General features: G+C 39.8%; 1 protein-coding gene and 1 long non-coding RNA gene across 10 annotated transcripts in view; one reads left to right on the top strand and one right to left on the bottom strand.

Annotated features, from left to right (window-relative positions):
- NFIA (nuclear factor I A) overlaps nucleotides 1–20,826 on the bottom strand; it is a 403,887-nt gene that overhangs the window by 333,645 nt on the left and 49,416 nt on the right. Inside the window, exon 1 of one of the 9 annotated variants that reach the window (XM_083448110.1) lies at nucleotides 922–1,252. The exons of 7 other annotated variants lie outside the window; for them this stretch is intronic. In XM_083448110.1, coding sequence (XP_083304236.1) covers nucleotides 922–927 — 6 coding nt within the window. In that variant the 5' untranslated portion in view covers nucleotides 928–1,252. Of the gene's footprint in view, nucleotides 1–921; nucleotides 1,253–20,826 lie in introns of those variants that run through there. One more of the 9 variants, XM_083448122.1, reaches the window with a different exon arrangement.
- Nucleotides 1,234–3,551, top strand: LOC310680982. The gene is made up of 3 exons (XR_014513037.1): nucleotides 1,234–1,370; nucleotides 2,609–2,673; nucleotides 2,909–3,551. It is a non-coding gene; the product is annotated as an uncharacterized lncRNA (long non-coding RNA).

Genomic DNA, 20,826 nt, shown 5'->3' with positions numbered 1-20,826 from the left:
CTATTAGCATACTAATAAATGTCTACAATATTTTCCTACATAAACTATGAGCTTCTGCATGTTATTAATTAACCTTATGTACAGAAAAGAGAACTTGAGTCCCCCCCCCCACCAAAAGGATGAATACTACATTTGCTTTTTCTGTTGTATCTAGTATATGACTATTTGCTGTTTTAATAGCCTTAACTGAGAATTACTAGTGGCAACTGCTAATTTTTCTAGCTTCTATTGATAGTTTATCAGTTTTCGATGCCCTTTGTTGAACTCCTTCAAGGCAGACCAATACTAAGCAAACGAAAAGAGTGATTTGTACTAACTGTGCCACAGATACTTTGGAATTGAAATAAACTTATATCTTATATGAGTGTATAGAATGATGACAGGAGACTTCTAAGCATATACAGTAGCTGTACATTAGCAGTGTTACTGGGAACCTTTTTTTCTGTAAAAGGACTGATTTTGAGGGACTGCAGCTGGGACCTCTCTGTGAACTTCATATGTAATGAAAACCTCTCTCCCCAAATACTAATTTAAAAACACTGCTTATGGCTTTGCACACTATGCATTTAATGTAATGTGTTGTTAGTTCATCAGTAGAGGGGTGTGTGTGTGGTGAAATGCTTTGTTGGTGCATGGTTTGTTTTGAAATCTTGCTAACACTTGCTAACACACCGTTCAACAATTACACTTTTCAAGTAAATATTTTGCCAAAGGAGGAACAGCAGATAAATCTTGATCCCTTTGTGGTTTTTCTGTATATCCCTGTTTCCAACAAAAAGACCCCACTAGCGGCTCTGCCTTATCACTAGGCCTCGGCCTTGCAAAATGACTAGGCCACAACCATGCCAGGCTATGCACTAATAATAAATCAACTGTGTTCCTATTTAATATACTTAAATAACTTTAAAAGTCCAAGTCTACCTGCATTTAAGTGCCTGGTGTTCTGCGCAGAGTCTCTGTCCCCCTTCGCGAACTCCTCGAATAATCCTTTCTGCCACAAAATTGCTGGCTGTGGGCCTTTGTGGCATTGAATCTGGCCTGGGCCCCTTCTCTGACGCCGGCACCAATGTTGATGCCTCTACTCATACCCTCAGCAGAACAGAGGCAGAAGCCAAATACGACAGGCTTCCTAGCCTAGGCAGAAGGCCAAAACCAAAGCCCACAATCCCTGAGGGTAAAGGGCAGAGCAGGCCAAGGAGGCGAGAGAGAGGCCATTTTGGATGTGTCAGGCGACAGGCAGCCTCACAGCACTGAAGTAGGCCAGAAAAGCCTGGAAATATATCACAGAAGGTTATTTAGTCCGCAGATATGTAATCATTAGAATCAGCCCAGCTTCCCAGGCTCACTTTTGAAGCATCCCTGGTACAGAGGTGACCTGTTCCGTTGCTGAGCGGTGGTGTGGGTGTTTCAATGTCTGGGGTTTCGAAGGGTGTGTGTTGTCGGGTGTTTGGGTATTTGTGGCATGAGTTGAGGTTGTGGGTTTACAGGGAGGGATACATGCATGGTTGTGTTCCCCCTCTAGGGCTTGGACTACTGGAAAGGTTTAACACCTGGCCTGTGCCTCACAGAGGTGCTTTGCTGCAGTTACTATTTCTCAACATGGCCCACCCCACAGGGTTGTTGTGATATTAAATACTGGAAGAGAAGCACCACTGCTCCCCTCCCCAGGCAAAGTTCCTCTGGGGTGTGTTTTTTAGACTGGGGTGCTGTGTTTGTGAGGGGTGTGTGGGACTTGCTCAGACTTCTATAATGCACAGCCACATACTGTATATATTTTTGTTATACATATATAAACACAAGGCTATGCTGACCCATTACGGAATTACTTTTTTTTTTTTAAAGTGATTTAAATGCCACACAGTCATCGGCATCATACAAATAATTGAAGATGTGTTTCTCAGTACCAGCCCCTGCTGCCGCCTTTGCTCTGGGTTGATACATGTTTTGGAGGGATATGCAGAAGTTTTGGAGGCATATATCCTACTACACTTCATAATGTCCCTTGGCAATGAGTTCCACAGGTAGCTGTAAGCATGAAAAAGCAACCATCAAATTTGCTTGTTTTAATTCATGTCCCATTAATTTTTTAAGTCCATTCCCATTCCGTGTGTGTGATACAAAGGGAGTATGTGTATGTTGTGTGTTTCCCTTTTGCTACAGATGCAAAATTGAAATTAAAACCATGTTGCCCTACAGCCAAGCCACAATGTACTCAGTTGTTGATAACATTAATGAAGCACCACAATGTGATAATACTTAGCATTGGAGGGGGAGGGAGGGGTTACTGGTTTGTAGGGTTTTTTGTTCTTGTTTTTATCATGTATTTTGTGCTTTTATGTTGCATTTTTATGTTGTGAACCTCCCGGATATCTGCGGATGGAGGGCAGTAGAAAGAAAGAAAGAAAGAAAGAAAGAAAGAAAGAGAATAATTATTATCCCATTTTGTCTCACTGGTGCTTTAACTTCAGATATTTTGACTAGGCAGGAAACAAGAAGCCTTTGTATGTTTTTTCTTCCCAAAGCACTAAGAATGCTTGCAATATATTTTCAGAAGGGAAAAAAGAATGCAACTCCAAATATCTTGTCATTTTTCCCCCTTTCAAAGTAGAGATCCATGGGAAAGAATACTTTTGCAACCATCAAACACCTTCGGAACAGGAAAAAGACCCATTTGTAAGTTTGAAAATGTTAGCTAAATATAATGAATCAAATATAGGCTCCCCCACCCTTCTATAAAATTTTGTCTGTGTCCAGAGTAAAGTGTGAACTCTGTTCTGAATGTCATTATAGAAGAAAACTGTGGTTAAGCTGTTCATTTTAAATATAATTGAATTGCTTGGGCACATTAAAATGTTGAAATGTTTTAAGCAGAGGTAGGAGAAATAATTTTAACGATGTTCTCTTTCAGATAGTTAATTAGCCTGCCATGTATGAAAGTGTAACAAGAACACCACCTACTGTAAAAGGGAATGTTCTACACTCAGGATGCTAATTTATTCATGTCTGCACAAAGAGGGAAGACCGAGACTGTTAACCCTTGTCTGCCAGAGACTTTTGGATACTCTCTAAAATGAATATCACTGAAGACTCCTGCAAAGTTTATTTGCTAGACATCATGATGAGAGCAGAATAACTAGTGTAGATATCAGAACAGCAGAATAACATATGATATGTTTAAAATTAATCTGGACTGATGTGTGAAGTGGCAATTTACATTGCAAATAAATCTTAAAACAGCTATGAGTATTTGCTTGGAACTAAGCCCCATGCAGCTTTCTCATGTAAATACACATTGAACTGTAGCTTCAGTTGGTATTGTTACAGAAACCAATATGATAATCAAATGATATAAAGGTACAGAAAATACCGCAATCTCTCTCATTTTCACTGACAACTTTCTTCGCTACTTGTTATTAAAGGTAACTTTTATCAGAATGTCTAAATCAGGGATGAGGAATCTTTGGCCACCCAAGTACTATTGGGCTCCAAATGCCATCAGCCTAGCCAGTGTCGTCAGTTGTCAGGTGACAACTGGGAGGCCACAGTAACCCCACACAGCACCCAAAAAATATTTCTCCCTTGTTTTCAGGAGACCAGCACTGGAATGAAATGAAATTATGAAACTGTACAAACATGATTTTTTGCTATATATTTTGTTTGAAAGTCAACACTAAGGGGCACCTAAAACAAGTACATTTCAATGTTTGTTGTTGAAAGTAAGGAAATAAAATAAACCAATAGGGAAATAAAAGCTTTCCAGACCCCTTAAAAGTAGGGTAAAAGGTAAAGGGGCCCCTGACCATTAGGTCCAGTCGTGACTGACTCTGGAGTTGTGGTGCTCATCTCGCTTTATTGGCAGAGGGAGCCGGCGTACAGCTTCTGGGTCATGTGGCCAGCATGACTAAGCCGCTTCTGGCGAACCAGAGCAGCGCACGGAAACACCATTCATCTTCCCGCCGGAGTGGTACCTATTTATCTATTTGTACTTTGACGTGCTTTTGAACTGCTAGGTTGGCAGGAGCAGGGACCAAGCAGCAGGAGCTCACCCCGTTGCAGGGATTCGAACCACTGACCTGATCGGCAAGTCCTAGGCTCTGTGGTTTAACCCACAGCACCACCCACATCCCTTCCTAACGTAGGGATCCTGCTGAATTTTGGAATTTGGGAGTGGGTAGGTTTGGATATAAACATTCCTGTTTCTAAAAGCCACACTCATAACAACCTGAGACAACTTTCACCTGGAAGTCATTTCTGGACACTGGTTTTACACATCTGCCCTCTTCCCCAAATTTAAGACCCAAACTGGAAGTTATGATATTAATGAAATTAGTAGCAGCCATAAGCAGCTACTGATCTGCATCAGAATTGTGGCATAGGGTAAGGGAGCTGTAATCCTTCCCCTCTGTGGTCCCATTATGGATTGTTATGGCAAATAAATGCTATTTAAAATGTTATAGTAGAGAACTGTAGAACTGCCACCCCACACACAGTGCTTCACTCTGAGGAAGCACCTTTTCTCAGACTAAAAGCACTGGCAACCTTGAGGAATCCACCTGCAGGAATGCCACTTAGCATTCTTAGGGTTTAGGCAGCAGCTGCTGTTCTGTCCCAAATGAGGATTGTTTTATTTGTTATATTGCCCCTGCTCTCTGCATTTAGAACTGTTTTCTTTTCCCATTGTTAATCAACTGATCAAACCTTATTATCATGCATTGATCAGCTATTCCTATGTAGAATATCCAATACTGCAGACGAAGAAAAGTCTCACTCTGTCCTGTTCTCCGCCACTCTGAGTTGCAGCCTGGAGGGCCTGGTCTTTTGTTATCTTTTTACCTCTTCCATACCGCCATTTTTATCCTAGTCAGTTACTTCCTATTCATTCCGTTTTTTAAGCTTCTAAAGCTAAGTACAGTGGTACCTTGGTTCTCAAACATAATCCATTTCAGAAAACCGTTCGAGTTCAGAAACGTTCAAAAACTGAGGCACTAAGGGCTGTCTACAAATTCAGTTGAGAAAATTGAAAAACACCCAGTGGAAGTCGTTTGACTTTCGAGGCACGTTTGAAAATGGAAGCATTTACTTCTGGGTTTTCGGCGTTCGGGTTCTGAAACGTTCGTAAGCGGAGATGTTTGAGAACTGAGGTACCACTGTATTTGGTAATCTGCATTTGTAATTTGTTTGCTGTTCAAGTTGTGTTCAGTTTACCAATAAAGTTGAAGACTGATTTCCATGAAAGTGTGGCTTGGATGGAAGTTTAGTTGACATATATTAAGGTGCCCTGAAGCTGGAACAATGGCTAGGCCTGAAGGAGAAGGGGGGGGTGTGCCAGTGGTGGTGGCAGGCAACCAATTGTGAGTGGCCAGAGGCAGTGGCCAGGGTCAACCTAACATATTTTTCTGCCCAGGGCAAGTTTCAGATACTAAAGGTGATTGGACTGGCAGTTGAATTTTATTTTGACACTCGTGATGGGACATTGTCCTCCTGAGGGCAGCAAGCTAGCCTAGTGGGTACAGGCAGGCGTCATTCCAAAACCATTCATCACACTCTGCTGCCTCACTCTGTTTAATGTTAGGGCTTGGCCTTGCAGCAGCAGACAGTCCAGGCATACTCATCTGCCACCCCTCATGATCTGCCACCTGAGCCAAAGGTCAAAGATATTGCCTAATGGGAGAACTGGCACTGTTTACTCTAAATATAATAGTATCCAAAATTAGGAATGTTGTACAAGATTGGAACTGTGAGAATATAAATTCATATTTTTCAAAGCAAACAGGATTTAATAGGATTTACTTTAAAAACAAATCCCGCAATGAGAGATTTCATTCAGGCCAAATGTTGATTTTTCCAAAATAAAGAACTTAATCTTTATAAAAATGATAATCTGTGATCAAAGGCACCTCTGCCCTTCAGACAAATTCCACTAGGTCTCATTTGTGATGGAATAAAATGTTACTGAATCAAGCACACCTAACCAATTAAATTAGAAAATGTTAGTTGATTTGCTGTTTTGTTTATCTAGTTTTATCCAGTATATAGCAAGAATATGCATATTATTTTGTTGGTATTTTTATACATATTATTTTGTATAAATAGATTCATGCATGAACTGTAGTGAATTAATATTGTTAACCAGCCACTTTAACACAGATGTAGTTGATCTTTACCATCAAAGGGCAGAATGGGAGTGAAAATGGTCAGCAAGCAACTGAAAGTTGATTATCACAATTCTAGTCCTAAGAGTAGATCCATCAACATTACTAACTTGGGTACATTAATGTCAATGGGTCTACTCTGAGTAGCAGTGGATACAACCCAAAATGTATAAATTGCTCTCTTATACTAGGTATTGTTCTTTCAATATATATGATGCCATTTAAAGACTTGAACTGTCTGTGAAAGGTTGATTACTTTCAGCTCTTGCTCTTTAAGTCCCATAGCATTTGGCATTTTCAGAGATGAAACAATGTAAATTTCCCATAGGAGCAAATCTATAGCTTGGACAGTAGACTTGGGTAATGTTGTGCAACAGTAAGAGATTCTGGTTGATACACAAAGAACAATTAGGAGTTGAGATACATTGCAAGATCAGAGACCGATAGGTTGTAAGTCAAAGTGGCCAGGGGATTATAAATAACTTCTGTGGTTACTATCAAGATTGGATAAGAAACAAAGTATCAGCTCCTGTTATCCATGGATGAGGAACTGAGCCCTGGGATTTGCTCATTTTAGTGGGACCTCAGAGTATGAAACTTGTTGCTAGATATATGCAGAGTGTTTTTGCTGAAGAAATAACTTCTGAGCAATTCAGGGAACTTACAAGAGTTGGACAACTATGCACTGAAGATCTGGTTCTTTTAGACATATATCAAGCACGCACTAAGGAACTCTACAATAACTCCTTCATACTCAGTAGAGGGCAGATCTACTTTACAAAACTAATTCTGTTTCATACCAGTTCTACTGTCATTATTGAAAGAATCCTGGGAATTGTAATTTGGAAACAGTGCAGCAATTTCTCTGTTAGAGTCCTTCACACCGTTACAGTTTGCATCGTTCCCTGAGGGCAGACAGTAGTTACTATATCCTGACATGCACATTTAGCATCCTCTGTCACTTGCACACCTGTCTGGTATGTGGAAGGACCCTACATGCATACCAATGTATGTGTGTGAACTTCTCCATGTGAAGGAGACCATGCGGGCCAAACATGGATTGCAAAGGGACATATTCTCTGCCCTGACAACAAATGTCTCTTGAATGCAGCAAATCGGTTCCCCTTCTGAGTGGGACCTGGTTGTGCTCAGGCCTCCAGGCATGGAGCAGGATAGCATCCCGCATCACGCTGAGGGTGACTCGGCCACACCATTTGTCAGGCGGCCAATCAGGGCACTGGGGGGCGTAGCTGGGGCAATTTAAACCACTGGCTGCTCGAGTCAATTTGCAACAGTGGTGCTCCCCCTACTGGTGGTTTACCCTTCCAGACTTCCCACAAGGCGGGCAGGAGTCAGATATAGTCTGTTGAAGCCAATGCCTAAGCCAATACCGCTCACATTCTGTAGCCAATAAAGTTGTGGCCTAAATTTTGCCCATTAACATTAACCTAAATTCTGTGTCCTTGTCTCTTTATTTTCCCCGGGGGTTGGTTGGGGGTCTTGAAGTGCTTAATTTCTGACTAGATATGCACAGGCCTTCACAATCAGCCTGCCTCATCCAGCATCTGGAATAAAATTTGAAACTAGTGGCTAATTTCTATTCAGAAATAAATATATCCTACAGTAAGCTCTTGTCCTATTCTAACTTGCCAGACATCCTGATTAGACTTGCTTGAGAATGTAAGTCCTTGACTGGCTTGCTTTATCTCTGAGACCTTCCTTGCTTATCTTCCTTATTCCAGTGTCCTCCTCAATCCTCTGCATAATTGGATTAGCTCTGGAAATTGCTGCAAACAGTTGTGCGTCATCTCAACAGATGCTAATCTGATCACTTACCTTGGGGTAGCCTCTCAACTTGGTGTTAATACGAAATGCTTCTACAGTGAAGTAATCTGTAAATATATGCTCTGAGTTCAGCATGGAGTTAATTCCATTTTTTAAATAAAAGAGAGAGAGAGAGAGAAATTTTAATTTGTACAACCATAATTTCTCTTAGCCCCTTCTCAACCACTGATGTTCCATGATTAAATTATCTGTATTTAATAATTTATTTATTATTTATTGTAGGTATTGCCGTATTTTTTGCTCTATAAGACTCACTTTTTCCCTCCTAAAAAGTAAGGGGAAATGTGTGTGTGTCTTATGGAGCGAATGCAGGCTGCGCAGCCATCCCTCTTGCTGTTCTGGCTTCTGAGATTCAGAATATTTTTTTTCTTGTTTTCCTCCTCCAAAAATTAGCTGCGTCTTGTGGTCTGGTGCGTCTTATAGAGCGAAAAATACAGTATATATACCACACTTCCAGTCATGTTCTCAGACTGGTTATTTCAAGTAACAGTTGTGACAGTTCTGTTTTCATTGGCTCAAACTGAGCTCAGGACTCCTTGCACTCTGTATTGCTGAGGTTATTAAAGTTATGTACCAATGCAATTACCCTCCCAGCCCCAGTTTAAAGCAGAAACAAGCCAGGAAAAATAATACAACAAAGAAGAAGGAATAAAATACCAGTACCTCTGGAAAATGTGTGCTTCCCCCCACACCCCCGGGTTTGTTTTTGTTTTTTACTTCATTTTTGCTTTAAGATGACAGAGCTTTTCCTGCTGGTTGGAAGCCCATTCTCACTTTTACAACGATATGGCAGCGCTGACAGGCAGAGTAGCCTTCCTGATTAAACCAAGCCCCTAATACACAGAGTCTTGTGCTGTCAAATGCACATGCATTATTGCACAGGGGGCCAGCCATACTTCAGCCATGATGATAGAGTGGGCAGCGCTGTGTCAGATCAATTATGTACAAGGCCCATCTTCTCTATGATTCCCTCAATTTTTCCTCCTGACACTTCACCTTGGGCTCAACCTTCTGTTCTCACGGAGACAAACCTGCAGACAATAGTAAACCTAAGACAGTTCTCCCCCCCCCCCCCCATCCTCACAGGAACATGACACAGAGTAACCCTTTCCTGTCATACTTTCTCATGACTTTTCAGACAAATGTGGTTTCCTTGCTTTGGGTGATTTGTGTAAAGGTTTGTAATGGACCGCAAGAAAAATGGCAAGTGTTCTCTTGTATATTTGTTCACCAGCTCTGCATACGTGCCCATATGCTTGTGTGACAGCTGAATAAAAGTTTTCCTGCCCATGCTCCCCTGTCATCTGGAACTTTTGCATACTTCCTTCAACATATATGTGTAACAGAGATAACTAGTTTAATTCAAATCGTTTTTATATTGCCCTTCAGTTCAAAACTTCCATACAGTAAGTAGTTTGTTATCTTTTACAGTAAGTTGATCAGCCCATTCCACATTCCAGTCACTTTGACCACCATTTAGAAATTACCACTGGAAAATTTATGGTGCAGTCCTATGCTTCTTTATTTATAAAAAAGTCCCATAATTTTCAATATGGCATATTCAGGTAGGTGTATTTCAGACAGTAGCATAAACTAGTATCCAGTTGTTGGGGAGAAAACTGTAGCTTGATGGTGGGAAAGAACACTTAATTTGTAGTCTGCTATCCACTCAGGACACATCTACACCGTATTTATATACATAACAAGGTATACACACACACACACACACACACATATATAACAAGGTTTAACAGTCATTCCCATTTACTGTGTGATTGTGGTGGGAATGTTTGTTCATGGAAAATATCACCACCTCTTTTTTTATTAGGAACTCACAACGATTTACAGCTCCCCTACGAAATAACCAAAAGGAGGCTCTTTTTGCAACTGCAAAGGCTTTAGAAAAAATAATTCCCTTCTGGATCACCTCTATTTTTATCTCTCTCACATTGTTATGTGACACCACCCAGATTTCTGCATAAAAATTAAAAAGTTTGGATTTGATATCCTGCTTTATCACTACCCGAAGGAGTCTCAAAGCGGCTAACATTCTCCTTTCCCTTCCTCCCCCACAACAAACACTCTGTGAGGTGAGTGGGGCTGAGAGACTTCAAAGAAGTGTGACTAGCCCAAGGTCACCCAGAAGCTGCATGTGGAGGAGCGGGGAAGCGAACCAGGTTCACCAGATTACGAATCTACCACTCTTAACCACTACACCACATTGGCATTACTCTGTTTTGATTGCACCTAAATTTGATTGTATCTAAAACATCCATTTATACCTAAATGGTTTCCTCCAATGGAAGCTAAGGCAGTAAAGAGACTCAATATGGAGGCAAATTGGCCGAAGTATTGGGAGATCTTAGAACAGGATGGTGACAAACTGAAATTGCAGAGTTTTGACAAACTAAAAAGTAAAGTCCGAGATTGGCTTCATTATTATCAAATAATGGAGGTATTTAAAATGGACAGAAAAATTGGCTTCCAGGTGGAAAAATCAAAATTGGAAACAGAACTATTAGAACCTAAAACAAAAATATTGTCTAGAATGTATAATTTGCTGCTGAAATGGAACACACAGGATGAGGAAGTGAAATCGGCTATGATTAAATGGGCTCAAGACGTTGGCCATAACATAATGTTTGCTGACTGGGAAAGGTTGTGGACCACTGGAATAAAGTTTACGGCATGTAATGCCTTAAGAGAGAATATAATGAAAATGATATATAGGTGGTACATGACACCAGTCAAGCTTGCAAAAATGTATCATATGCCTGATAATAAATGTTGGAAATGTAAAGAAGCAGAAGGTACCTTCTTTCACCTTTGGTGGACGTGCCCAAGGATCAAGGTCTTCTGGGAAATGATTTATAATGAATTGAAAAAAATATTTAAATATACATTTAGAAAGACCCCAGAAGCCTTTCTCCTGGGTATGGTAAACCAACAGGTTCAAGTGAAGGATAGAACTCTTTTTATGTATGCTACAACAGCAGCAAGAATACTCATCGCGCAATACTGGAAGACGCAGGATTTACCCACGCTGGAAGAATGGCAAATGAAGCTCATTGACTATATGGAACTTGCAGAAATGACTGGCAGAATCAGAGACCAGGGAGAAGAGACGGTGAAGGAAGACTGGAGGAAATTTAAAGATTATCTACAGAAACATTATAAAATTATGAACGTTTGAGGTATCAGATTGAATGTACAAGAATGTTATTATAAAAACGACAATGTTACAGAAAGTATATTTAGTAAGACATAGGGAATTGTAAGGATAAATAAGACAATAACATTAATCTGAACCAAAGATACGCCAGAGGGAAAGAGTTTACTACCAGAATATAAGATCTAGAATACAGAGTGGGAAGGCATGGGGAAGTCGCAGACTTAAGTTAATGCTGAAGAATACAATGACACAATATTTGTTTTTATTTTTTTTTTCTTCCTATCTTTTTCATTTTTTTTTCTTCTTTCTGTATAATGTATGTATTGTTTTGTTTTTGTTATTTTCTTTTTGATGTGTTTGTCGATTTGTTTTCTGTTTGTTTATTGAATGTGGAAAATAAAATATTATATATAAAAAAAATAAAAATAAAAACTCGAAACCCCATTTTAATAAATAAATAAATAAATATATATACCTAAATGGTTTCAACAGATAAAATAATACGCATAGAAGCCTTCTTATGGTAGGTGGAAAGGTTTCACCAAAAGCCAACTTTTTAAAGATGGGTTAAGATCCGCAATTGTAAATGGTCTCAATATTCACAATGTAAACCACTTGTTGTTTGAATGTTCACTTTTGTAAATGAGCCTCAAACCCTGATGTCTTATTATTATTGTAACCCTTATTCAAGAGCTGTTCCCTTATTCAAGAGCTGAGGTAACCTCAGGACCATTTTTGTTTCTTTAAATCAGGGCTTCTCTTTCTGGTTGTGTGACTTCAGGTAACTGGGGATTGTGTAGCTACAGTATCATTAATTCATCATGTAGCTAATCTGACTTAACTGTGTGTGCCAACTGCACCAAACCCATTCCAAGACGGAACTAAGGCTCCCTCGTTCTTGCTCTTGTTCACAGCCCCCTTGAAAACCCACTGAGAAGAAAGCACTTTCACAGCAACCCTCTCCCACTTTTGATACTGAATCCTTGGATACGGACCAACTTGATACAGCTAAACTGGTTTAAGAATGTAATTTTAGTCAGCTTCATGGTTAGGCTGCCTGAGTTCTTTGAAAGCAATGTCAACATTTTCATGGTTTGTTGTATACAGATAATATATGGGAAGGCTAGCTGGTAAGTAAAGCTTAACCCACAAGAAAATTACTTGGGCAGTAGTAGTGCAATTAAATGGCATACTATACTTTTTCCTAGCGCTTTGCTGTTAATCAGACTTCTGCAGAACACTTTAAAATCTCATGTGATGCGTTAGATCACATTTGCTATGATGCAGGAAGCAGATTGAACAATCATATAATACTCACTTTACTTTTTCAGAGAGAAGCATCAGCATATTTGGGGGGTTTATTCAGAGTTCACCAGCTTTACAATGACACCTATTGGAGTAGTGCTCATATAATAACTCTAAAAATGCAAAGCTGCAGCTATAAAAAAGTGCAAAGAGAAGGGGCCAAATCCCACCCCCCTTAATACCTGTACATTTAGCAATTCCATTGTGTTAGGAATTCGGTTTGAAAGATATTTAGGAATTGGAAGAAAATTGGGTTTGGAAGAAGATAGAGAGATAGAGATAGAGATAGAGATAGATAGAGATAGCAATAGAGATAGAGATAGAGATTAGAGATAGAGATAGAGATAGAGAGAGAGAGAGAGAGAGAGATTGACAGAGAGAGAGAGATAGATGATAGATTGACAGATAGATGATAGATAGATATATGGATGAAGGGATGCTGTACAGGACCTAGTTAATAGTAGCATTATTATTAAGCATACCAAAAGAGTGGGGTTGCAGTAACTATGAACAGCCACAATTTGAAGGCAGAGGCAAACCAACAACTTATTTTTTGTGTAGGCTAGATTAAAGACTGAGCAATATGTATTCAACCAGAAATTATAATGACTTCTGAATGAAGAAGCTCGATAGAATACAGAAGTATTTTTGATTAACAACTCATGTTCTATACTAGTCTTTTACTTAAGATTTGCAAACAAACAAACAAACAAACAAACCTGTCAGAGTTTGTGGCTTTTCTTTATAATCTTCTCTACCTCAAGCAAGGTGTTGTCCATAGAATTTAGAGAGTTTATTTTAAAAAGACAGGGAATGGATAAAATGAGTTTTCCTTTAGCTTAAAAACAACCAGCATACAAGCCCATACAAAGGGTACTTTAAGTAAGCAGAGAATAAAATCATCAGGAAGACTCAAACCCATGCACTAAAAACCACCAGCAGAAATAAATGGTGAAAAATATTATATTGCAAAATACAACTTGTTAAATTTAAAATATTACATTAGTAACTCTTGGCATATGCTCTTTATATAGAACTTATACACAACTAGGGACACGGGTGGCACTGTCGTCTAAACTACTGAGCCTCTTGGGTTAGGTTTGGCCATTGGAAGATCAGCAGTTCGAATCTGCATGATGGGGTGAGCTCCCATTGCTCTGTCCCAGCTTCTGCCAACCTAGCAGTTTGAAAGCATGCCAGTGCAAGTAGATAAATAGGTACCACTGTGGCAAGAAGGTAAACGGCATTTCCGTGAGCTCTGGCTTCCATCACGGTGTTTCATTGCGCCAGAAACGGTTGAGTCATGTTGGCCACATGACTCAGAAAGCTGTCTGTGGACAAACGCCAGCTCCCTCGGCCTGAAAAGCGAGATGAGTGCCACACCCCATAGTCACCTTTGACTGGACTTAAACATCCGGGGTCCTTTACATTTACCTTACACAACTATCATATAGCAATCTAAATTTCAGAGACGATATCCTATGGAGAAGATTTGGGGAAAAGGAATAAACAGATTTCCTTTCTGTGATAAGAGAATTTCAAAAATAGGTTAGCACATTCGTTTGTGTAAGAGCAGATAGAAGCATTGACTGTAGCAACCCTGTGCTAGGCTTTCAAAGTGCTTGAGTGTATTGTTAATTCACTTGTAAAGCAAATTTCTTCACTATTAGATAGTACATCACACCATCTTAAGCATTTTCCCACTTGTAACTCAACATATGTACTTTATGTCATCAAATGCCCATGTGGAAATTATATGTAGGCAGAACAAGCAGAGCTTTCAAGAACAGAATGGATTTCTTTCTTTCTTTTACAAGATGCCCCCACCCCCATAAATATTCCATTTTGCGCTGGTAGATGGGTATAGAAAAAAAAGTTAAAACCAATAATAGCATAACTCAAATGCTTCCCAAATCCTTAAATTTGTATCAATAAACAGAGGGGTAAATGCTTCACCTGTGGTCACAGTAAGAACCTTTCCAATATTTTAGGCTTAAGGCAATTTTATATTTTCATGAAAGTACCAACACACACATAATGGAATAAAAAAATCGCACTTAAAAATGCATAATAGTATACGAAGAGAATGTCACCAATCCAGCTGTAGTATAAGTCAACTGCTGTGTGTAGCAACTGATAGCCCAGGACATAGTTACGCATCAAGAAAAAGGTAGATTCATCTAAAACCTCTAGTGTTGGACCTTTGGGACCTGAGCAACCTTTGTTACACAAGACTTGAAATCATTACCTTGGTCTTCAGTTGGTGGGGCAGGAGAAGACCTGCTGCTGGCCCACAGGTTAACTTAGGGTGGGTCACAACAGCATTACCATCAAATATATGGCAAAATGAAAAAGCACATCTCCCAATGCATGTCTGGAATAACGGTGTCTCCCACTTTTGAAAAGGCTGACCACTAGCGATCCATCCATGAGTTACATTTCTAGATGGAGGGAGGAAAGACCATCTTGGTATGTGTGTTTTGGGAGTGGAAGGATAGCACAGGCAATTCTTCTATATATCTCCCAGACCAGCTGACAGATTATCTAAGCTAAAGATGCCATGCTGCAATCTTCCCTTCCAATATCTTTTTGCTCTGAGCATTTTGCACACTCCTAACAGGCAACTGATTGTGTGGAAATAATAAAACACAAGACAAAAATTTGGAAACAGAACAATGTTTTTTTTAATCCACTATACTTCAATGATTTCAACAGGCGACCCTCGTTTGCAGCTAAGACCTACTTTCTAGTACTTGTCTGTTAGCTCCTTATTGGAATAAGAGGCACCTATGCATGACTGGATAGGTTAGCATTTTTATTTCCTTTCTGCTTTCTCTAATGAAAAGCACATGTGTCTAGTAAATCTTGCCTTTCTTCTTATTAAACCAGTCAGTGTTCATTATTGAGGTCTGGGCCTAGCTGGGCGGGAATCAATAAGATGATCCTTTTAATCACTTTACTAATCAACAAGCTATTTCTTATTTCACTCTCTCTGCAGCAGTCACTGAAATAAAAAGATTTATCTGCCTCTGTGTACATATAAATCATGTAGATTTGTCCTCATAAACATGTGTGCACAGGCAAGCTTACAGATACATATTTGCCTACCCACAAGGTTTTAACTAGTTTATACAGTAATGCACTTGGAGATTCTTAAAGTGAAACGAGCTATCTCTGTATAAATGAACACACACACACACACACACACACACACGTTTCCTTTAACACAATGTAATTTTGCATATCACAAATTCAGTTTCCTGGGATAGAAAAAAATGAAAGTGACTGGGGCCAAGTATGCATACTTTAAATTCAATAAAGAGGTGACAGCATAGAAGGAGGCAGCAGGCAGGTGCTTAAATGCTATATGTATTATTATTTTTTGCAGAGCAATCGTAATAATTTGCCATCATTCATCTTGGCCCAAGCTATTGAATTTCAGAAATTATAAACCTGGCTCCTTAGATAACCTGGGACCAAATTTATAGGGTTATCTATCTATCTATTTATATCTATCTATCTATCTATCTATCTATCTATCTATCATCTATCTCCAGTTCGGTCCCAGCTCCTGCCCATCTAGCAGTTCGAAAGCATGTCAAAGTGCAAGTAGATAAATAGGTACCGCTCCGGCAGGAAGGTAAATGGCATTTCCGTGCACTGCTCTGGTTCACCAGGCTTAGTCATGCTGGCTACATGACCTGGAAACTGTTTGTGGACAAATGCTGGCTCCCTCGGCTTATACAGCGAGATGAGTGCCGCAACCCCAGAGTCGTTCACGACTGGACATAATGGTCAGTGGTACCTTTATCTATCTATCTATCATCTATCTATCTATCTATCTATCTATCATCTATCATCTATCTATCTATCTATCATCTATCTATCTATCTATCATCTATCTATCTATCATCTATCTATCTATCTATCTAATCTATCATCTATCATCTATCTATCTATCATCTATCCGTCTATCTATCTATCTATCTATCTATCTATCATCTATCTATCTATCTATCTATCTATCTATCTATCTATCTATCTATCTATCATCTATCTATATCTATCTATCTATCTATCTATCTATCTATCTATCTATCTATCTATCTATCTATCATCTATCTATCTATCATCTACCTATCTACCTATCTATCTATCATCTATCTATCTCTTAGGGGCCTTCAGAGATGTAAAGTGACAGGCTCATGGGACACCTCAATATTTCTCCCTTCCATTCTCCACTCATTGCTTTCTTACCAAGTGTTATGGGCAGGGCTGGCCCAAGAAATTTTGCTGTCTAAGGTGAAGAAGAAGAAGGCATCCCTCCCATTCCATATACTTCACTGACTTTCCCCACAGCACCTGACTTCACTGACTTTCCCCACAGCACCTGACTTCACTGACTTACCCCACAGCACCTGAGGCAGCAGGTTAGATTAAGGGGTTCAGGAGAGGCCATGTGGCAAGAAACAGAAGCGTGTGTGCTCAGGGACTGCTGTTACTACCCTCAGTCATTCTCCACCTGAGGTGGTTGCCTCACTCTGTCTGATGGTAGGGCTGGGCTTGGGTGTTGCAGGGAACACTATCACATTGATTGAGTGATCATGGAGTTCTTTTTTTTAAGAAACAGGCAGTATGTATGTTTTAAATAAAAGGGAAAAATAGAAAGCAGGTAGCCAGAAGTTAGAGTGATCTAACAGGGGGAATTGGTGTGTGTGTGTGGGGGGGGGGGATGGAAATGATCTAGGGAGTGTTTCCTGCTCGCAGCTACGTGGGCGGAGAGGCTCAACAACTTTGGGCCATCTCCCCTCATTTTCTTAAAATTGAGTCCCTCCAAATAGGGGTGGGTGGGTCTTATACACGGGGGCATCTAATAGATAGAAAAGTACAGTACTGTCTGGTTTTTGGTGTTTGGGAGCCAAAATGTACAGGTACCAAGGCGTTCAAGAACAAAGGTACAACTATAATATAAAGACAGAATTCTACCAAAGAAGAGATTTTAGGTGCAATTCCAGGATAGGTAAGCCAGCACATCTTTCTGTATACCTATTGCTCCCCAGTTTAGTCTCTTTGCCGTAGCATCTAGCTTCTCAAAAAAACAAAACAACCCCCCCCCCTAAAAGTATGACTACTTATTTATATGAAACTTTATTGATTTATTTGCATTACTTATGGAATCCTATAGCAAAAGTTCTCAGAGTGACTTGCAACAGAAATAACCACACTGCAATAAAAATACAATGAAGGCACCAAACAACCCCACAATATTAAATTAAATCAGAGAACAACGAAATAAATCCACAGAGACTGATCTATTTAAAACAGAAAGCTGACGGATAAAAATCCAGAGAGCTGAGACAGTATAAAACAATGATGTCATTTAAGAGGCATTTGTCTTGTGCCAACTGGACATTACAACAGGCACTAGGTGGGCCTCTCTGGGAAGGGGAATTTCACAATTGGGGAGGGAACTACCATGTGGAGATAGGGATAGCTGGGCCTAAGGTTGTTCCATTCTGCTTCTGCCTGTGCTCAAACCTAAGCCTATCCTGTCCTATTTCTGTGCAGATTTTAAAGAGGGTGGGAATATACAAAATTCTTTAAAATCTGCACAGATTTAGTTTTTTTAAAAAAATCACATGCTTAGAAAAGCCTGATGCGACTGCTGTGTGCAAGTATTGCCATGCATGTTGAAAACAGGCTGCAATTCTCCCTAGGAGCAACTGGACTGGATGCCGTGCCACTGCTGTCAGAGAGAAAAAAATATGGCTTCCCCCATGGAACAGATGTGATTTTCAACATACAGTCTCTCTAGGAGCCTTCCAGGAAGAATTTAGATGCAGAATCAGGCAGGTTGTTGTACCCTGAAACTAAAAGTGGTACCCGTTTTCCCATTTAACTCCAAACGTGTTTTAAAAAGAAGTCCTTTCCCTTTCCTACTTCTTAATTAAAAACGGCTATCAAACTTCTGAAGTTAGGAAAAGGAACTGTCAGATGACACCAAAGATCTTGTGGCTACGGCACATGGGATATCATTTCTCATGAATGTGGGCCATCAGAAGAAAATAGTGGCAGAGCTCAATGGGGATGCTTTAAAAGTTTGTGGTTCCAGCAGATGTCTGACCCTAACTATATAGACTTCCTTCCTTCCTTTTGTTTCTTGTATGTATGAGGGGGGGAAATCATGAGAAGGGGAAAGAATGAAGCAACCACCTGAAATATAACTGCAACACATCATAAACTGAAGGTGAGAAGTTCCAATAATTTCAATGTGATGCATGCTTGAGTAAGAATTACACACATAAGTGAGAATTGCAGGCTTAAGTGAGGTGCTGAAGCCATATATTTTGTGGCAAATTATATTATGAATGGTTATATTCTGCTTTATTCTGGAAAGCACCCCTTATTGAATGTTGAATGATCTAATTTGCCACCCCCTCTTTCTGTTGGCCACAAAAGAGACAAAAGATGAAAAAAGTTCAAACTTGCTGTGCACATCGTTCTTTGAACATCTTTCATCTGTGCCTCTTGTTACGTAACAGTGAGATGTGTTTGGCCTGCAACCTGACACCAGCCGTTCTTTCCCAAACAGAGGTTTTTCTCATAAAATCCACTCAGGCCCTTCTTCTCAAGTTCTTCATCCACTTTTCACAAGAAAAAAGAAATCATTCATATCCAACAAAGAGAGTCTCGGATTCTTTAGATATTTTCCATTATAAGCTTTTGGTACCATTATGAGCTTCAGCTCAAGTTACGTTTCTGATCCCTCTTCTTTCATCTGGTAAAAAATGGATTATTTCATTATTAGCCTGGAACCGTTACTGTTCACAGAGATCAGGTCTGTGTATGAACAATTCTTTCCCCGGTGTATTACGGCTAATCCCAGGGTTGCTATAAACTTTGCTACAAATGCTCAAACTCTTGTTGTTGGTGAGATCAGCATGGTAGCTAACTTTACCAAATGTCTCTTTGCACTGGAAAAAACCTCCTTACTATGAATGTTACGGAGTAGAGAAATGACAGAATTGTTCATTAGTGGGAACCTTTACAATTCAAAAGTTTAAATGCTCCAAATTCATGAGTTTGGCATTACTTTAAAAATGGCTGATGTGAATGATGATGGGGTAGATATGATAGCATACACTGTTGGCGAAAGAAATAAACTTACCCCAACAACAATAACTTCAAAGCCTCTGGAGAGAATGGAAGTGGAATTATGAGGAAGTAAAGACAAAGCTAATGCCCTGAATTGCAGCAGTCAAAGTTAAATTCAAGGTGAATGAGAGTAAACCATCCAAAGAATAAGGATTAGACCTTGAGAATCAAAGACAGAGGAAAGTAAGGGGGGGGGGGAGGAAACGATCAGAAAGGAAATAGCTGTATTAAGTTTAAGTCAGTGGTGTCCAAACTTTTTTCAAGGAGGGCCATATTTGATGAAGTGAAGGGCCGTGAGGGCGGACCAAAGGACCAATTGAAGTTGTTGAGCTTTTTTATGATTTTACCCCAGGAAATAAACTGCCACAGGGGCCAGATTAAACCGACTGGTGGGCCGGATTAGGCCCCCAAAGTGGACTTTGGACATGCCTGGTTTAAGTGGTCTACATCTCATGAAGAACTGGAAATATAGTTTAAAGAGGAACCCATAAGGCTCCACAATCTAGTGACTGTAAAAAGAATTGAATTGTGCTGGGATCAGTCTGTCTAATCCAAGGTGTCTTCTGATTATGGGCCAACATCACTTAACAAAGGATGGTTTGAGCACGTGTCCAAATGCAACATGTGATAAACCAGAACCAGAACTTCCAGACGGGTAGGTGTGTTGAAGGAAAAATCAGAAGACATGCTTCTTCCAAAAATCTTGAGGTGGAACTCAGTGTGGTGATAGGCGAGATGGGGAAAATCGGCTGTTGGAACACACACTTTAAAGCACACTCAAAACATAAACAGAGTATATTGCTTGGGGTTTGAGGGGACAATTGAAACAAATATGGAAAAAATCCCAAGCCTTTACTTACGCAGTGTCTAGCATACAGGTTAGAGGCTCTGTATTCCCTGACATGCACCCAAGAAATTTGGGTACCCAGGCTTGTGCCCACAGCTGTTTTATTGCTCATACTTTGTGTTACACAGGGAATATTAGTGTTAACACTGATGAACAGCAATTAGGTAGTAATCTGTAAAATGAGTGGTTGCCCCAATTATGGCAAAATTAATAATATGCTCATTGGTATGAGGGGATGTGCACTAAAGAAACAAGAACATTTATCTCAGGGTAAGTTCACATATTTGAACTACTTTTCTCAGTCAGCCCACTTTGATTAACTCTGAAATAACCTATATCATTGCATACTA

This window comes from Podarcis tiliguerta, assembly GCF_965153285.1.
Source record: "Podarcis tiliguerta genome assembly, chromosome: 6".
Taxonomy (NCBI): domain Eukaryota; kingdom Metazoa; phylum Chordata; class Lepidosauria; order Squamata; family Lacertidae; genus Podarcis; species Podarcis tiliguerta.
This window is presented reverse-complemented; position numbering and strand designations above follow the sequence as displayed.